Raw genomic sequence first — 17,075 nt, forward strand, 5'->3', positions numbered from 1 at the left:
TCCTGGTCTTAGTGAGGCTGGCAGCCGCAAGGAGCCAAGCCAAGCCTTACCTTGCAGAGCTGAGCACTTGTATTTATGGTGTTTGTTCTGCTTATTAGGTGAAAAGCTGGAATACCTACTTTGACATTCTGGGGCATTTCTTTTCTCTCTCTCTTTTTTTTTTTTTCTTTTCTTTTTTTTTTTTTTTCTTTTCTTTGTTAGGTCTCTGCTCCTTTTCAGGTTTTACGTTTTGCCAGTGCCCTTTAGTGCTTGTTTATGTTCAGAAGCATGAACTGCATCATAAACACTCCTGTTTTGTAAATATTTTTGGTGACGGGATTTCCTTTCAGGGACCCATAATGGCATAGTGTAAATTTTAGACTAACCGGGAGACTTTTTTGTTTTGTTGTAAGGAGCAGTGTAACAGCAGCTCCTACTTCAATTGTCATTAAAATCCTTTCACTTATGTTTATCTGGCTTTCCTTGGCAGTGCTGGTTAGAAAAGGCAAAAAATCTATGTGTCTGTCTGTCTTGATATTGTCAGGTCGTCACACGGTGCCTTGTCAGAATAAATACGCTGTCACAGTCCCTGTAATCAGCATAAAGGCAGTAATAAATAGCAAACTATTGTGATGATGATCGTGGTTAATGAAAGGAAGTGTACGTAATTTGCAGTGCCTAAAGCTCACTTTTTGCAGAGTGGATTTGCAAATGAACTACAAACCTGATCCTTTCCTTACTGGGGTCAGCTGCAGAACTCCTGGTAATCCCACCCGAAACAAAATCGTTCGGCCAGCCCGACGCGTGTAGAAAGGCGTGCTGCCTTCCTCGAGCTGTCTCCTGCTGCGGCTTTTTGCATTACAGACCGCGGCTCCAGCTAACGCAAACATCACCTGAGTGAGGAACCAACCCTCGCTCACGTCGGGTAACCAGCTGTTAGCTCTGAATTTTGCTAAGCAATTTATCTGCAGATATTTTACCCTCACAGGCGCTAAGAATCGCTAGCTCCGGGCAGGGAAAGGCTGCCCCACCTGCAGGGCCCAGCCGCGGCCGCTGCTCGCGGTGCCCAGGGGGTGCGGTGCCCTTGGGTGCCCAGGCCGAGCGCCTCACTGCCCACCCTGCTCACCCTCTTGTCCACAGAGCCGTGTGGGAGCAGAGTCAGTGGGCTCGCATTTTTTCGTGGGAAAACACTTTTCAGAGAAGCCAGGTGAATTTTTCCCCACAGGCTGTGGAGTTGCATGCTAAAGGAAGATTGTGCGCTGCCTCCCCCCGCTGCTTCTTTGTCCTCCTTTTTTTTCCCCCATCTCAATGTAGTGCTGGGCCCCAGGAGGCCCACGAGCACACAGAGCTTCCTACTGAGGTTGTCACTTGACTGACAGCAGAAAGCTTCTGGGGAGATGGACGAGCACGAGTGGGTGGACATTAGGAAAATGCAGAAAGAAAGGAGAGAAAGGAGCGGTGTCCGGCAGGACCCCGGCCCCTCTGGGCAGCGAGGCGTCGTGGTCTGCGTGCTGGGTCGGCCACTGGGCCCAATGTGAACCAGCTAATGATACACGACGTGTGTGCGAATCATCTGTCTGGCAGAAAGCACTGCTAGAAATGCTGTGGGGATGTGCTTGGGACAAATCGTGCGTGCCAGCGGCCAACTTTTGGTGCGCTCCTCTGGTCCCTGGGTGCTCAGGGATCCAGCAGGACCTGGCGCGAGCTGCAGGTGCAGATAGGTGCACGCAGGCTCCGGGGTGGCAAAGAAATGAATTTCTCTCCCCACGGCAGCTCTCTCTGCCCTTCGGGGCCGCTAACCGAGTGTGAGGGGTGCGGCGGCTGAAGGAGCGATTCGAGGAGGAATTTCGATGCCGCAGCGGGGTTGCTCGGTGGGGCTGAGTTTAGGCTGATGGCATCTGTCGAAACCAAGCTGCGCTTTTACGATCCGCTGGAGTGACGGGGAGTATGGAAACTGTGCTTGTTTTGGCAGGGCGCCTGAAAGACCCTTTTTGTAGAGCCAGAACGCAGTGGGGGTAGAACTGTGGGTAAAAGTGGGTTTGGTAGAACTGCGAGCGTTTCGTTTCTGAGAGTTGTGATTTACTTTGCGTTTGTTTGACGTGAATTCTTCTAACCAGTTAAGGTTAAAGACACACCAGCGATGTCGCACAAAGTGCCGAGCACCTCGAGTCTCCCGGCGGGGGACTCCCCCGGCTCGGCGGCCAGGTCAACCCGGCCCCAGGGCTGCCACTCGGCGGGGGGGGGAGGCCCTCGCAAGATGGCGGTGGGGCGGGCGGCCCGGCAGGTGGCGCTGCTGCCAAGCGGTGGGGCCGGGCGGGGCGGGGCGTGGCGCGGGGCATGGCGAGAGGCGTGGTTCCCGGCGCGGGGCGGGCGGCGATTGGCGGCGGGGCGTGACGGGCGGGCGTGGCCCCGCCCCCCCGGGCCATGCCGTGCCTATGCCCGGCGCGCGGCCCGCGGGCGGCGATTCCGCTGGGAGGGAGCGGGCGGCGGCAGCGGCAGCGGCATGGCGGGGCTGCGGGGCTGCGCCCTGCTCCCGCTGCTCGTCGGCGTCTGCGGCGCCGTCACCGGCTCCCGGGTGTACCCCGCCAACGAAGGTGAGGCGGCGGGGACCCGGCGGGGAGTTGGGGGCGCTGCTTTGGGGTCTCCGGGCGGTGTTTTGGGGTCTCCGGGTGCTGTTTTGGGGTCTCCGGGCGGTGTTTTGGGGTCCGGGACTGACCGTGCTGTGTTTGTGCCTCTCCTCCCCGCAGTGACCCTGCTGGACTCCCGCTCGGTGCAGGGCGAGCTGGGCTGGATAGCGAGCCCGCTGGAAGGAGGGGTAAGTGCCGTGCGGGGGGTTTGGGGTGCCAGCTCCGCGGAGGGGCGGAGAAGGGGTTTGGGGTCAGGCACGGCTGTAGGAGCCGCTCGGGACCCCCCGGGCTCGCTCCCGTCGCGTAGGGTCTGTAGGAGGCTGCCGGGACCTGGTGCCGGTGCGGGTCGCTGCTCGCTGCCCCTGCCCCGTCCCGGGGCGCCGCCGGGCTCGGAAGGGGCTGGGGGGCCTGGGGGAGCCCCTGCTGCATGGGCTCTCCTGGGGCTTCCTAATAGGCAATTAGGAAGCTTCCTCAAAGTGAATGATTTAAGGAAAATGCCAGCGAAGCACCCTAAACGGCAATTTAAAAACAAACAAACAAACAAAAAACAAAACAAAAAAAAAAAAACAACAAACAAAAAAAACCCACCCAGCCAAAAACTCAAAAACAAACAAACAAAAAAACAAAAAACTCAAATCCTTTTAATGTGAGATGAGTAGAGCAGCTTGGTATGCTCAGGGGAAAAGTAACGAAGTGAAGCTGATTGGAAAATAAGTGCTGAGAGATCAGGACCCGTGCACAGCAAAGCCCTGGGTTCTTGGGGAAACCTGCACACTGAGGTGTGTGTGTGTGTGCACACTGAGTTCTGTGTCTGTCTGTCTGTCTGTCTGTCTGTGTGTCCCACTTGCAATCAGACGGGGAGTGAAGGAAACAGCAGCGGGTGGAAGGAACCCGAGGCTGCGTTGGCTGGCGATGCATTATGCATAAGCTGTGAATAGCCATAACACGGGAGAAAGGGGGATTGTTCTGCGCCCCCATTGTCGCTCTGCATGAACTTGATACAGCCCTGGCTCGGCAGCCCTGTCCCCAAACCTCGGCGCTTGGCAGGGCTGCTGCTGGCGGCAGGCGCTTGTCCTCCTCCTCGGACGGGGTGGGAAGGTGCAGCCCTGCCCTAAGGAGAGCATCCTTAATCCTCTGCCCCCCAAAGGGCAGGCATGAGGACGGGCTCTGCCGTGCGGCTCTCCAAGGGATGCCTGTCCTGTACGTCAACACAGGACCCGGCGTATAAGTTTTATTAAGTCAGTAGCGAATAGATGACCGGGGACAGCTGTATTTTATTAATAGCTCTTGGTTTCTCCCTCTTCCCCCCCCCCCAATGTTTCCTCTGGAAGCTCCATGCAAGCTGGAGAAGGAAATGTGTGCTCTTCTTGTGGACGTGACTCGTTTCACTAAACCTATATACGTGTGTTCTATTTTTAAGCCCGTAGTGAAAAATTTAAGAGTACATGGTCTGTCTCTGAGATGCAGTGCTTGGAAAGCATTTGCTTTGACTTCATATGCTGCAGATTTATTTCAAGCAGCAGCAGTGAACTCTTTTCTTCATCTTCCTAGGAAGGCTCTGTCCTTCGGAGCCAGTTTTTCTTGAGCTGTGTGCACCTTTTTGTCTCCTACAAAAGATATTTTTCTAGATCTATATATACCAGGTTGTTCCTGCGGTGCGAGGCTTGTGTGAATGAGAAGGGCTACAGATAAACGTAGTCATTTAGCAGTGACTAACTGTAATCAAATATATAGGAGCCCTGGAGGAATTTGTGAATTGCATTATAAATATAATTAATGATTTACTCCTGCATTTCATAGTTGAAAAGCAGGTTTTGTGCCCAGAATGTTTCACTCTGCATCATTAAACCGTGGGAAGAGTTGAATTATAAAAGTTAACTTTTTCTTTCAAGCTGAAATTACAGCTCTGACCACATACTTAGTTACAAATCATTAGCAGTGGCTGGAAATTTTGGGGCTGTGGTCACTTTCAGCTCTGGCTGTACGATGCGCTCGGGTTTGGTTTGTGGATGTGTGCTGCTGAAATGAGAAACACTTCTGCTGGGAGCCGGGCGTGTTGAGAACCCGATCCCAGACTTGCTGAATTCAGTCGTAGCCTGCCCGTTGACCTCAGCGGTCTCTATTGAATCCTAGAGCGGCATCCTCCATTGTCTGAGCGGGGCAAAGGAAATCCCATCAACAAGTATTGTTTCCCTCTGCTTCTTCCTTTCCCTTGTACAGCACACAGCACAGGTAGCGTGGGCAGCCCGAGGGTAGCGGGATGGGAGGTGATGGCCCGTCAGGACAGCGCCGTAACAGGGAGCTCCGCTGCGGCAGCTGCAAATTAAACAGCGCCGTCCTCTTACCACAGTGTGCTGCGCTTTACATTGATAGATGGCTTTTTAAGGTTTGTTTTTTCCCCTTTTTCTGTGAAAAGGAGTGACACGCTGAGTATTGAGCCCCCCCTGCTCTTGCTTTAATTTGCAGTTATCTCAAGGCAGTAAATAAAATATTGTTCTTTCTGCTCCCAGTGACTCATGGTGCTAACTACTGTCACCCTATAAATGGATTCAGCTAAGCTGGAATCTTTTTAAGTAAAAATCACTTGCATAAGAGCAGTCCTTGCGAGAAGAATGCAGGATATTATACAAGAAGCCCCTTAATGTTAAGAAGGTTTCTGTTTATCAAAGCCACGGCTTCAGTAGCTTTGAAAAGCACTTCTGGGAAGACTCTGAAGTTACTGCTGTTTTTTTCAAGGATAATTTTTATATGCTTTATTGTATAGCTTGCAAACCTAGGCAGTATGTAGACATTCTCTAATACACTTTTTTTTTTTTTTAATTAATAAATGTTTTTGTTTTTTTAATACCAAAGCACTGTGGGGGTTTTGCTGGAAAGCTCTGTCTCTCTTGCTAATGCCCCCACTGCCTCCTTTCTTCCCACTCCAGGAAAGCACTGTAGTAAACTTTGCTTGATAATACTAAATACAAATAAAAATAATTAAAAGAATCAAAGCTTTTGTTTTTGTTTTCTTTCCCTTTATAAGTTCATCATCTTGAAATGCTGATTTAGGGCCAGATATCTTCTTTGCATATCTTCCCTGGATTGCTGTATTTTTGTTGTGAATTTCCTGTTAGTTTCACGCTTCTGAAGAAGGTGCCTGAACTTGATCGAGGGGTGCAAGAGTTTGAAAGCGTGCTGCTGTCTTTGAACCTTCTGGTTTATTTCAAGCATCTAAATTTAATGGTACTTCCTGAGACTTCTGGAGGACAAAGGTGTATAGTACACCTTCTCTTCCCACCTTGCAGCTTTGTTTGGGTGGCAGTGCTGTGGCAGCATGCTGGTAGAGCAGTGGTGTGGTCTCCTTGCCTGTCCTTCCACCCACAAGTGCCACCCAGGCCAAGGACCCGGTTCTGCAGAGAGCTGCTCTGCCCAGCTCCACAGCAGAGGCTGCTCCATCTGCGTGCCTGGGACGTTGCTAGCCCAGCTTTGGAAGCTTTCAGAACTAATAAGGGGTGGCTTAGCAGCTTAAGGTCCGTGGTAGTGACACCAGAAATGTGGACATTAATTTTGCTGCGAAGTTCTGCTACTCCATTTAATCCTGATGTGTTTTTCTTCTCCTTTCCCTCTTGGCAGTGGGAGGAAGTGAGCATTATGGATGAGAAAAACACTCCAATCCGCACCTATCAAGTCTGCAATGTGATGGAGCCCAGTCAGAATAATTGGTTACGAACTGATTGGATTCCCCGTGAGGGGGCTCAGAGGGTATATATCGAAATCAAGTTCACACTGAGAGACTGCAACAGCCTGCCAGGTGTCATGGGAACTTGCAAAGAGACTTTCAACCTCTATTACTATGAATCAAACAACGATAAGGAGCGTTTTATTCGAGAGAGCCAGTTTGCCAAGATCGACACCATCGCCGCTGATGAGAGCTTCACCCAGGTGGACATTGGCGACAGGATCATGAAGCTGAACACAGAGATACGGGACGTGGGACCTCTCAGCAAGAAAGGGTTTTACTTGGCTTTTCAGGACGTCGGAGCCTGCATTGCTTTGGTGTCCGTCCGTGTTTTCTATAAGAAGTGCCCGCTGACAGTTCGAAACCTGGCACAGTTTCCAGACACCATTACTGGGGCTGATACATCCTCTCTGGTGGAGGTTCGCGGCTCCTGTGTCAACAACTCGGAAGAGAAGGATGTGCCAAAAATGTACTGCGGGGCAGATGGTGAATGGCTGGTGCCCATTGGCAACTGTCTGTGCAACGCTGGCTATGAAGAGCGTAACGGCGAGTGCCAAGGTAAGATGAGCCATATTGTACTTTTCATTAGGGCTTAGGAGAATGCATAATTGAATCGGAGATGAGAGTAAATGGAATCAAGCCAGTAATTAGCAGCCCCTATGGGATGCAGTGGGACAGAGGGGTTTAATGAAGAAGTCCAGTAGCTCCAGGTGGCAAGGCTAAGAATCATACAATGCAAAGCAAATGATACTGCTGATAGGCAGAAGGCAAAATGCTCTTTCTAGCAGGCACCTCAATTTGAATTGGCTCACAGCGGTCACCAAAATGTGAATGACTGCAGAAACAGCTCAGCTGAGCTGCCGTCCTTTAAAGAGAGAACTCTTAAGTTTTATCTGGAGTGAGCTTTGTTAAGCACAGGAAATTCTGACAAAGTTTCCCTTGGATAATGCAGTGGGGTGAGAACAGAGTCGGGATGGGGGAGTAGAACAGGGAGTTTTAGCTGGATTACTTTCCCCCTTTAGGAAGGGGAAGTCTTTGGTGTTTTACTTGTTGCAAATTTTTTGAGTGCTAAATAACCTTTTGATATTTGACACCGCTGCCTTTGTTAAATATTTTAATTTCTCAGAGGGTCTCCATTGTTAGCTTAATAATGGAGGTGCTAGGATACTCTTAGAAATGCTAAAAGCCGCCCTCCCTCCCCCTATCCTGTGTCCTGCTGAATTGGGGATTAAAGTTTGTAGAAAACACAGATTATCCTAAAAAAAAGAAGGGGAGGCAGAACAACACCTTAAAACCTGTGTTCTATTCACTTCCCCTTCCTGGAAAAATAAATAGTAGACGGTTAAGGTAGGAGAGAAGAGTTTATAAATAAAATATCTTTGTCCTCAGTGACTGAACTCTTGCTTGTGTAAGCATAAATTAATATCAAACTGGGATGGCTTCTTGCACAGTTCAGTGGCCTTTAACTTTCCTGGGTACCAAATTGGAGGTACTCAGCTCCTTAATGGGTTGGAGCCTGTTTTTTGTTGTTGTTGCTTGTTTTTTTGTTTGTTTGTTTTTTGGTAAAGGTGTTTTGGATCCTAGTGTTCCAAATGTATTGGCTTCGCATCCTCTTGGTGCATTTTTCACAGGTCAATGAGTCAGAGAACAAGGTAGCAGAGCAAGCAACTGACCGCCTTTGTGCTAGACTCCCAAGAGAACAGAGCCTTTTGAATGTTCTGCTTGGTTTCTTTTAAATGATAATTTACAGTCAATATGAAGTTCCCTATTACGCCTTGAAACTAAGCTTTGGCAGGAAAAAAGCACCAAGGATAAACCTCAGCCTCCGTTTGAGCAGGATTGCCATGGGCTGCAGGGAGAGCTGAAAAATGAGCAGCGCGATGAGGGGGCACCCTGTTTGGCTTAAATCATTACCCATGGAGTCCCGCGAGACAGAAGCCTGGAAAGAAAAGCTGTGTACGATGAAAGATGCAAATCCACGGACGTGGTACTGAATGGGTGCTGCTTAGGAGAGCCACGGGTGGCTGAGGAGGTGTTGCTAGCTTCAAATAGATCCGTAACTTCCAGCAAAGCTTCCCCACACATTTACAGCCTGGGAAGTGAGAGGAGGAAGTGAATGGGGGGATGTGCTTTGGTTTATTGCTCGGAAATTGTCCTGCCTTCTCCTGAAGGCCTGCTGGGTCAGCCCCGGGCACACTGGCTGACACAGATCTAACACTTCTCCTCGTCAGTGGCCTGAACGTGATGAGCTGATGGCGCACACGGGGTTTGCTGGTGGGCAGAGGTGCTAGCGGGCTGCTTTTTCACTCATCCTTTTCTGTTGTTGGACTGAGAAGTGAGCGTGTCAGGTCAGGTTACCTGCTGGCCCGTAGCTGCAGCCCGGCGGTTGGGTTCCCAGGCTGGAGGCAGATCAGGTGGCGTGGCTCCTGGAGCAGGGGAAGAAACTTTGTCTCTTGGATCCATTCTCCGGAGCGGAGCCGGCCTGTGCCAGCTCTGCTCAGAGGATTCGAGCCAGCAAGTAATTGCGAAGCGCTAAGCCCATTTCATCAGCGGTTACTTGTGGTTTCCTTTCCCTAACATCTGCCGTTCTCCAGCCAGGACGGCTCCCCAGGAAGCTCCTTGAGCTCCTCAAGCCAAGCAGGCTCGCTCGGGCCTCCAGCACGGAGGTGATGGCGGGGCGGCCTCCAACACCGTGGGGTGAGCCTCCCCACGCCCTGCCCCCTGTCACGGCGGGCCGCTGGAGTGAAGCAAGGAGGATTCCTGTGGGTTTGGAGCACGGACGGGGTGGAGGAAAGGGGCCGAGCCTGTGAAAGGCTGTAGAAGGGTGCCGGGCTGAGACCCGGGGCTGGTGGGCAGGTTCCACCCCAATTGTTTTTCAATAGGCTGACTGCGGCGGGATGAACACAAGGGAAGGTCAGAGGTTGTCCGTTCCCTCATCCATCTTCCCCTGTGATCCCCGGGTGGGAGTTAGGATTTATTAAGATCTTAAAAGTTTGACAAGAGCTTGGTGGGCAGGAGTGGCAGGGGCCGAGGGAGCAGGGACTGTGCACCCGCGGCTCCCCTGGGAGCAGCCTCCAGCCCCGCAGGCCCCGGTGGGCTCCTTCCACCCCCCAAGTGCTGCGTCAGGCGCTGCCCCTGGAGCTGCTGTTGCTTAATTTCTGCTGCGTGTGGGAGAAAAATAATGGGAAGCACTTCACTTCTGAAGTGGCTCCTGTAGTGGGCATTAATGACTCTCTGACCTTGGCGAGGATTTATTTAAAATAAAAAAAATAATTGCGTGGTATGGAGGTGTTTGATTACCCACAGCCTGTCCTTCATTCAAACAGCTGCTGTTTTTTTTTCCATCAGACTTTGATCATCTTACTGAACATCCATGTATCTACATCTATATGCATGCGCATATATGTATGTGTGCAGAAAAGCAGAGCAGGAAGGGAAGGAAGCAAAGTATTTAATTCATGTTTATCTGAGAAACTTCACAGGAGTAACAGGGATGGTTCTGTAACATTGTCTCGATCAGTAAAAATGCTAAACGAGCACTGATTCTTTTCTTACAGCTGCATTTGTAGCTGTGAACTCAGTGCAAAAAGAGAACTAGAGAACTTCCTATTGTTCTCTTTTTTCTGTATTTTTTTTCCCCAAAGTTCTCGTGCTCATGGCTGTCCATTCAGGAGAGCATAAATGTGGGATAGCGTTGATGGAATGAGAAACTATCCTGACTAGTGACACATCTCCAGGCTAAGGCAATTAGTGCTTTAGGGTAAAGTTGAGACATGAAGTTATTCTAAAATTTGCTTGTATGTATCATTGTTATGCAGATCATTTTGTTACACGTTAATATATTGTGGTTTGCATTTAGTTATGATTTCCTCATGATAAACTGCGTATCTTTTTATCTCAAACAGTGAAGGGGGAAACAAGCAGGAAGGGAGAAAAGACAGATTAAAGAAGCAATAGACTGTAGCCATCTGTGATGATTTTGATGCTGTGAAATTACAAATCTCAATTTTAGAGCTGCCATTTAGTATAAATATGTGAGACAGTTGAGATTTTTACTGTGATATTGTAAAGGTTATGAGAGCCAACAGCTTTGTCTTCATCTACACTTGCTTTTTTGAGTTGTGAATTGGCCAATTGGCAGAAAATCCAGTGTCATTTAAAATATGGCTCAATCCCGTTCTCATATCGCTGCTGTTTTTAGAATTTTCCTTCTAACTTCGATAAAAGCATCCCTAAGAAGTAATAATTTGAATGATAAGATGCTTTTTATCTCAGAGGCTTTGAAGAGTGACTGTGATCATTGAGAGCAGCAGTTCAGTTTATATCAGAAGACTCCGGTCTAATTATATTCTTTTCTGTGATAAGATTTTTGGATGGTGGGTTTTGTCAGGGTGGGGAAGTGAAGCAATTTGTGTGTGCTTTCCCATTTTAGTCATAGACAACTTTTTTTGTCAGAATAACACTGATGAACAGTCTGGCTGCACAAAAGGGTAATCAGAAGGGTGACTAAAACTGCACAGATTTGAGATTCCAGAAAGATTGTTGTTTTTTTTTTTTTTTTTTTTTTTTTTTTGGTTGATTTTTTTTTTTGGCAGGGGGAAAAAAAATGCACAGACTCAACATCTGAAGCTTTAAAAGGAGCTGAGAAGAAGGAAGCTACCAGGAGGGGCATGAGAGCAATACTGAAACACAGTCTGTCTGAAACAAATTTAGCTGGTGCTTATCTCCTCAAGAAGTGATTTGGTTATATTATGTTCTGGTGGAGCTCAACAGATCTTCCAAGGGTTGCTCTCTGTGATTTATTTTTTATTTTTTTGTTACCAACTAGGGTGTTTTAAGATCCTTCATTTAAATGTTATGCAGGTTCTGTAATGCTTTTCTTCCTCGCTGGCCCCTTCAGAAGTCAAGCCACTGCTGTTGTCAAGCAATTGTTCCTTTAGATATTCCTTGGAGAAAAGCTCATGCTTCTTAGCTCTGAATTGCTGACAAAATTGCTGCTGCTACGTAGGAGAGCAACACCTGCTCATTATTCTGCACATTTTTGGTGAAGAGGCAGCTCAGTCCTCACTGTGGAAGGCAGGTGAGCTGTTGTACTATGAATTTCATGGTAGCTCTGGGTAGTCCTTGATGGGGCATGTGACAAGGTTCCTTTTGGTTGGTGTTGGATTTAAAAACAAAACAAACTTTCCAGACAACTTGTCTTGTGTGTGATGACTTCAGGATTTAGATCTTGGCTGCGTAAGGGTGATTATCTGTCTAATAACATGCTCCACTGAGCTTGGTCTTTATTGCATTAGTGAGAAATGATTAAAGAAATGCTCAGCAGTACACTTCAGTCTTTGGAGGCTGCATCAAAAAGCCCCCCAAACTCGTGAGATGGGTGTCTTATCAGGTTTCATTCCATTATGCCACATCCTTTTGATATGTTTTGGGGAGCAGGTGAGGTCACCCAGTTTTGTGAATCAGAGACAATTACCACTCCCACGACTAAATGGACACTTCATGAATATTCAGGGCCTGTTTCACCTCCCTGGGAAGCAAACACTTGGGTTCCCTTCTCTTTCCTCTGGCTGGAGACTGAGGAAGCTCTCCCTGTGAAGGGGGATTGGCAGCTGTCAGGCCACTTCGTCTTTTGCATGCAAGCAAACTCCTCATTTACATCTTTTGTATACACCCTCATGCAAAGTAGCACACCCATTTCCCCATTTCACAAAGGAGATAAGAGCTTCCTTTGGAAACGCCAGCCAAAATCTCCTTCTGTTTATGCAAAGCTCTGAGATCTGGATTTTATGCAAACGCATCCCGTTTTGATTTAAATTCTTTGTTTAAGAGATAGTGTAATATTTGCACAGCGTGCTCCTTGTGTCCCGGTCTCCTCCTGACGAGGACTGATTGTGGCTCTTCCCCCAGTCTCTGCAGCCCACTTCCAGCCAGCCTGTGGGAAAGTGCTGTGCTCCAGTGCCCTGGGCTTGTTTGGGAAACGCTTGCTGGAGGTGCTGGCAGCACTGTCTGTCGTGGCTGGTGGGGCCACGGGCTCCTGGCTGTGATCCCCTCTAGCTACTTGCCAGGAGCCACAGGACCCTTTTGTAGCTACAGCCTCAGCCTGGGGAATGACCTGCATCAGGCAGCGGCATCCCCCCTGCCCCAGCAGCGTGCACACACACACATGTATGTCCCAAAAACATGCTTCATGGCCTTTTCTGTGCCGTGGGTCGAGGCTGGGCTCAGCCCTGGTGTGGTGCCGTTCTCGTGGCCGGCCTGGCTACAGGAGTGGGCTCGGCCTTTGGTGGTGCAGAGGGGACGAGGCGGCTGGTAGCACTCGGGTAAACATGCACAAAGGGAGCTGCTGTCTTTATTTATCGCACAAAAATAATCTGTGAGAAAAGTTCTGCTTTCCTAAGCCTCACGATTACACAAGAACCCATGTTTTGTTTTATTTTTGGTTTTAGTGGCTTTCTGTTCTTTTTAACTTTTCTTTATTTCAACTTTACTGAAAATTGCCTTTGGCTTGAAATAAAGCTGAGGCTCATTAAATGCTCCCAAAACACAGGCTTGTTCAGAACAGATTTGTTGAAAGGTTTATTGATATAAGCTAGAACACATGCTGCATGAATGTACTGTATTTCTTTAAAGGACTAGTTCTCATTTTGTGTCTTTATAAATCAGTGGTATGAAATTAGGACCCTGATTGTGTTGGGGCTACATCCTATAACAAACCAAAGGGAAAAAGAAGGTTTGGGGGGTGGTGGTGTTCTTTCTTTCCTTTTTTTTGATGCCCCATTAGTGTTTAACTTGAAGGTAATTTCACAGGGGTAGTAAAGTGCGCAGTGTGAAACCTGGTGGCATAATTAAATGGAGGAAAGGCTCTTTAAAACAACAAAGGAACGTGCAAAAACTTTGGTTTTGCCCTAATAGTCACCCAGAAGGGGAGACCATGCTGTTTAAAGTACAATATGGATGGGCTATTAAGGTTTAAAAAAAAAACAAAAAAAAAAACAAAAAAAAAAAACCAGACTGTACAGTTGTTATTTGCTTTAGTTCCATTAGTCGTGGGTGCCTAGAGAAAGCCCAGCTCTCTGGTCTGTTTTTGCTTTTGTGTTTTTGGGGGTGGGTTTAGATCTCAGTTTGTGTATGTAGACCAACTTAATCTCTCAGAGTGTAGCGGAGGGGGTGTATTTACTGGGGGCCTGCTGCAGGAGGGCATGTTGCAGAGGTTGTGCTTTCAGCAGGCTGGGCAGGGGTGGCACTCCTGGGGAGGAGGAGGAAGAGGATGACTGATAGTCTCCTGCTGGATGGAGGTCTCCTGCTGGAGGATGGAGGGAGGAAGGTGAGGTGCCTTCCCCAGAGGCACACAGGGTGGCTGTGGCTGAGACAAGGCCAAAGGGAAGGTTATCTGGTTCTGCCTATACACAAGAAAGCTTTTTTTTTTATTATTATTTTCTTTCCCCCCCCCTCACTCATCAAAAGGATTTGGTCACCTTCTCCTCATAAGTTGCCAGTCTTGCATGCTGGAACTCCTTAAAGTGCTGTTTAAATAAGGCAATCGATAACTATCATTTTTCCTTGTATATGTGGATACTTTGTACAGCCACAGTTCAAAGCTGCAGTACAGTGTCTTAATTACCCAGATAATCCTGTTTGCTTGTATTTTTAAACTATGAAGCGCTGGGTAATTATTCAATTCTTAATAGAAGGCAAATGGCAATGTAAACAATAATTAGGATGTTAGACTAATGCGCTTCAAAGCAAATTGGATTTTTTTTTCATACCGTTCAGCATGAAGTCCCATAAAGCTAACAATTTAGTGGCAAGGAAACAAGTTCCATTTTGTTCATATTTTATGGCGTTATCTCTCCGCGCCGCGTTCCTGTGAGTAACTGTCTGTGCCAGCACGGGCCGGCCTCCTGCTGCTGCATGCGGGCCCCATGGGCCAAGGCCCGGCATCCCGGCGACCTGACATCAAGCTGGAGCTTTTTGAGCTTTGGGGGCAGGATCGTGTGCCATGGGTAGAGCTACAGCCTCTTGCCTCCAACTTGGAGGGCTCTCCTAGCTGTCACGGCTCGTCTCCAGTTTTACTTGGAGAGTAATGCGGGCTGCAAATGCTGACAGAAAATACTTGAGTACTTGAATACTTGTCTGTAAGTCTTGTGGGTGGAACATGTCTGGCTTGGTGTATCCACAGACTGCTGATTAAATCCTGTTGTATCCACACCTGGCACTACACGTAGCTAGTGATCGAAGCCTGTGTGATGGTAGCAGAGGCCTCGGTCAATACAGCTGCTGCTTTTCTGAATATTTCCCTTCAGATTTCACGAATGCCCCTGTCACGCAGAGGGCTTTGTCTGGCCTCCGCTGTGCCTCCTCGTTGCTCCAAATGGCTTCAACAATCAGCTTTATTTTCTTCATTATCAACATTAAGAGAGGCCAAAATGTTCTTCAGCACTGATGCTGGAGGAATTGAATTACAGAAACTTAATTTTTCAGTAGCCTTCATTTTTATTCTGAGAAGTGAGCATGTGGGGGGGAAATCAGTGGAGTACTTGAAGAGGTTTTGGTTGTTTTTTTTTTTGATACTAATGCAGGCTATCTTTATAATAAAGTGTTTACTTAAAGGGTGTGGATTTCTTTATTTTAAGTCCCAGAGGCCTCTTGCCAGGCCACATTGTAATAGCGTTAATTAACGAGTCTGTCTTTCCGTACATAAAACATCTCTGTCTGGGGAGCAGAGGAGCACTGTCAACCAAGGCTTCTGTGAACTTGATGCTTGAATTCATTTGTTTTTGGGTTTAAGTGTTTTCTGTAGTTGAAAAAGACATCGCTGCTTTGAAAACAGTTTGCTTTTGAAGCTCCTGGCCTGGCAGCACCTGGAGCAGCCGGTAGGCAGGGTTGTGTGTTGAAAGGACTGGATCAATACCTTCCTCTCCAGCTCCTGGGCTGGGCCGCGCTGGTGGCTCTGGGCCCCAACCCCAGCCTGTTTTGGGCCACCATCCGTCACAGGGACACCCAGCTGGGACAGCGTGAGCCAGTGCCTGGGCTCTTTTGAGGGTGGCCATTGGAAAATGGATCTGAGGAACTGACAGCTTCGGAAAAATCAATTTTTATTTTTATTTTTTTTACTTTTTTTTTTCTTTCACTGCTCATGTAATTATGGAGAGGATTAGAGGAGGAATGGAGGGCTAGGAGATCAATAGGAGGGCACAAGTTGCCTGAACTCCTCTTCAGATGTTGGAGTACTGCGTTTTGTTGTACTTAGCCAGAGCATGTAGAAGATATCTTTTGGGCTTTCTCAAGAGACAAGTAAACAGAAATTAAGAAGGTGTGTGGGTAGTCCCTACTGTTTCAGAGAGATGCTTGGGGGCAGCGGCTGCTGGATAATTACAGCAGGAGGTGCTTAGATGCACCGTGTTTGCTGACAAGCTGAAGAAGATGGTTCTGGCTTCCCCAGCCTGGTGTGTGTGTGCCTTAAAACCCATGCTGGTACCTGCCGGTCAGCTCCTCTACCCCTGCCCTTGGCTTTCTGCTCCCCAAACTTCTGTGTGCTGACAAAAGCCCTTCCAAAGCCTTTGGGCATTGCCCCAAGACTGTGACCTAAGTGCCCTCCTGCTGGTAGAGACAGCCCCTCCTTGGGAGCTGTGGTGAGAGTCCAAGACTCCTCCTGTATCCAACAGTTGTTCAAGCAATGAACAAACAATTGCAGTGCCCCCAAATTGCACCTGAGCTATTCTGAAGAGGAGACAATTTCTTGGGAGGCTTCCTGTGGTCTTGTGCAGCAGAGATGCTAGGAGATTAGCTAAACTCTGTTGCTGTTTCTTTTTAGTGGCTTTGGTATTTGCATTTTGCACACCTGCCAACCTCCTCTTAATCTCTGAAGTACCATAACACAGTTATTAGGTTGACACATTTTGTCCACTCGTAATTAGTTCTTGGATTTCCTCGTTTATTTTTGTGGTGATCAGAAGTGTCCAGGGTAGAGCTAACAAGACAGTTGAAATCAGGACAAGGTCCCTGTACACGCTCCACCTGCTCGTTAATCAAGGATTCTGCAGTTAATGAGTACTTTCCAGGTAATATTTAATCTCAGAGTAGCAATAGTTACATTTAATGCAAAGTAACTTATTTTTTTGCAGTTTGCTACTGAAGTCATTCCCATGGCACGCTAGAAACCATCTCCTGCACTGATCCCAGATACCCGCTTCTGTCACACTGACTCAAGTTTAGATGACATCTGAAAATGCATGCCTAACTGTTGGTTCCAGTACTGAAGGCTGGACACAACGTTTTTGTGAGTGCTGGGTGAATGTGCATACACATAGACATGGCTGATAAAGTACATTGTGCAGTAACACTTTGAGGTTCAAAGGCCTGTCTAGGTAGGGGAAAAGCTGAAAGGAATCAACAAAGATGTGAAGGCAGCATGGATAACTTCAGGAGCGTCATTAATCACCCGTGAGAGTATTTCCATTCTTCTGGCTGAATCTGCCTGTGTGCAGATGCTTTATCCATCTAGGTGATTCACCTTAAAGTTCTCAGTGCCTCTTTGAAGATGAGCGCTTGGTACCTGGTTTTAATGTACCCAGAATTAATGTACACAGTGACCTTGAATTCAGTGCACCTAATAGCTTGGGAAATTGAGCTCAAAGGGATTTGGGCACTATGAAAGCACCCATTCATAGCTTTAGGGTGGATAAAGAACTTTGATTTATGAGAGAAAGGAGAACAAAATCCTGAATGTCACCTGCAGCGGAGCT

The 17,075-nt window shown here is 48.0% G+C and overlaps 1 protein-coding gene across 1 annotated transcript in view; it reads left to right on the top strand.

Annotated features, from left to right (window-relative positions):
• Positions 1 to 2,458: 2,458 nt before the first annotated feature.
• EPHA4 (EPH receptor A4) overlaps positions 2,459 to 17,075 on the top strand; it is a 95,303-nt gene continuing 80,686 nt past the window's right edge. Inside the window, exons 1-3 of the mRNA XM_082767457.1 lie at positions 2,459 to 2,573; positions 2,727 to 2,794; positions 6,222 to 6,885. Coding sequence (XP_082623583.1) covers positions 2,483 to 2,573; positions 2,727 to 2,794; positions 6,222 to 6,885 — 823 coding nt within the window. The 5' untranslated portion in view covers positions 2,459 to 2,482. The remainder of the gene's footprint in view (positions 2,574 to 2,726; positions 2,795 to 6,221; positions 6,886 to 17,075) is intronic.

Source organism: Aythya marila (genome assembly GCF_965140915.1).
Source record: "Aythya marila genome assembly, chromosome: 9".
In the NCBI taxonomy this organism is placed as follows: domain Eukaryota; kingdom Metazoa; phylum Chordata; class Aves; order Anseriformes; family Anatidae; genus Aythya; species Aythya marila.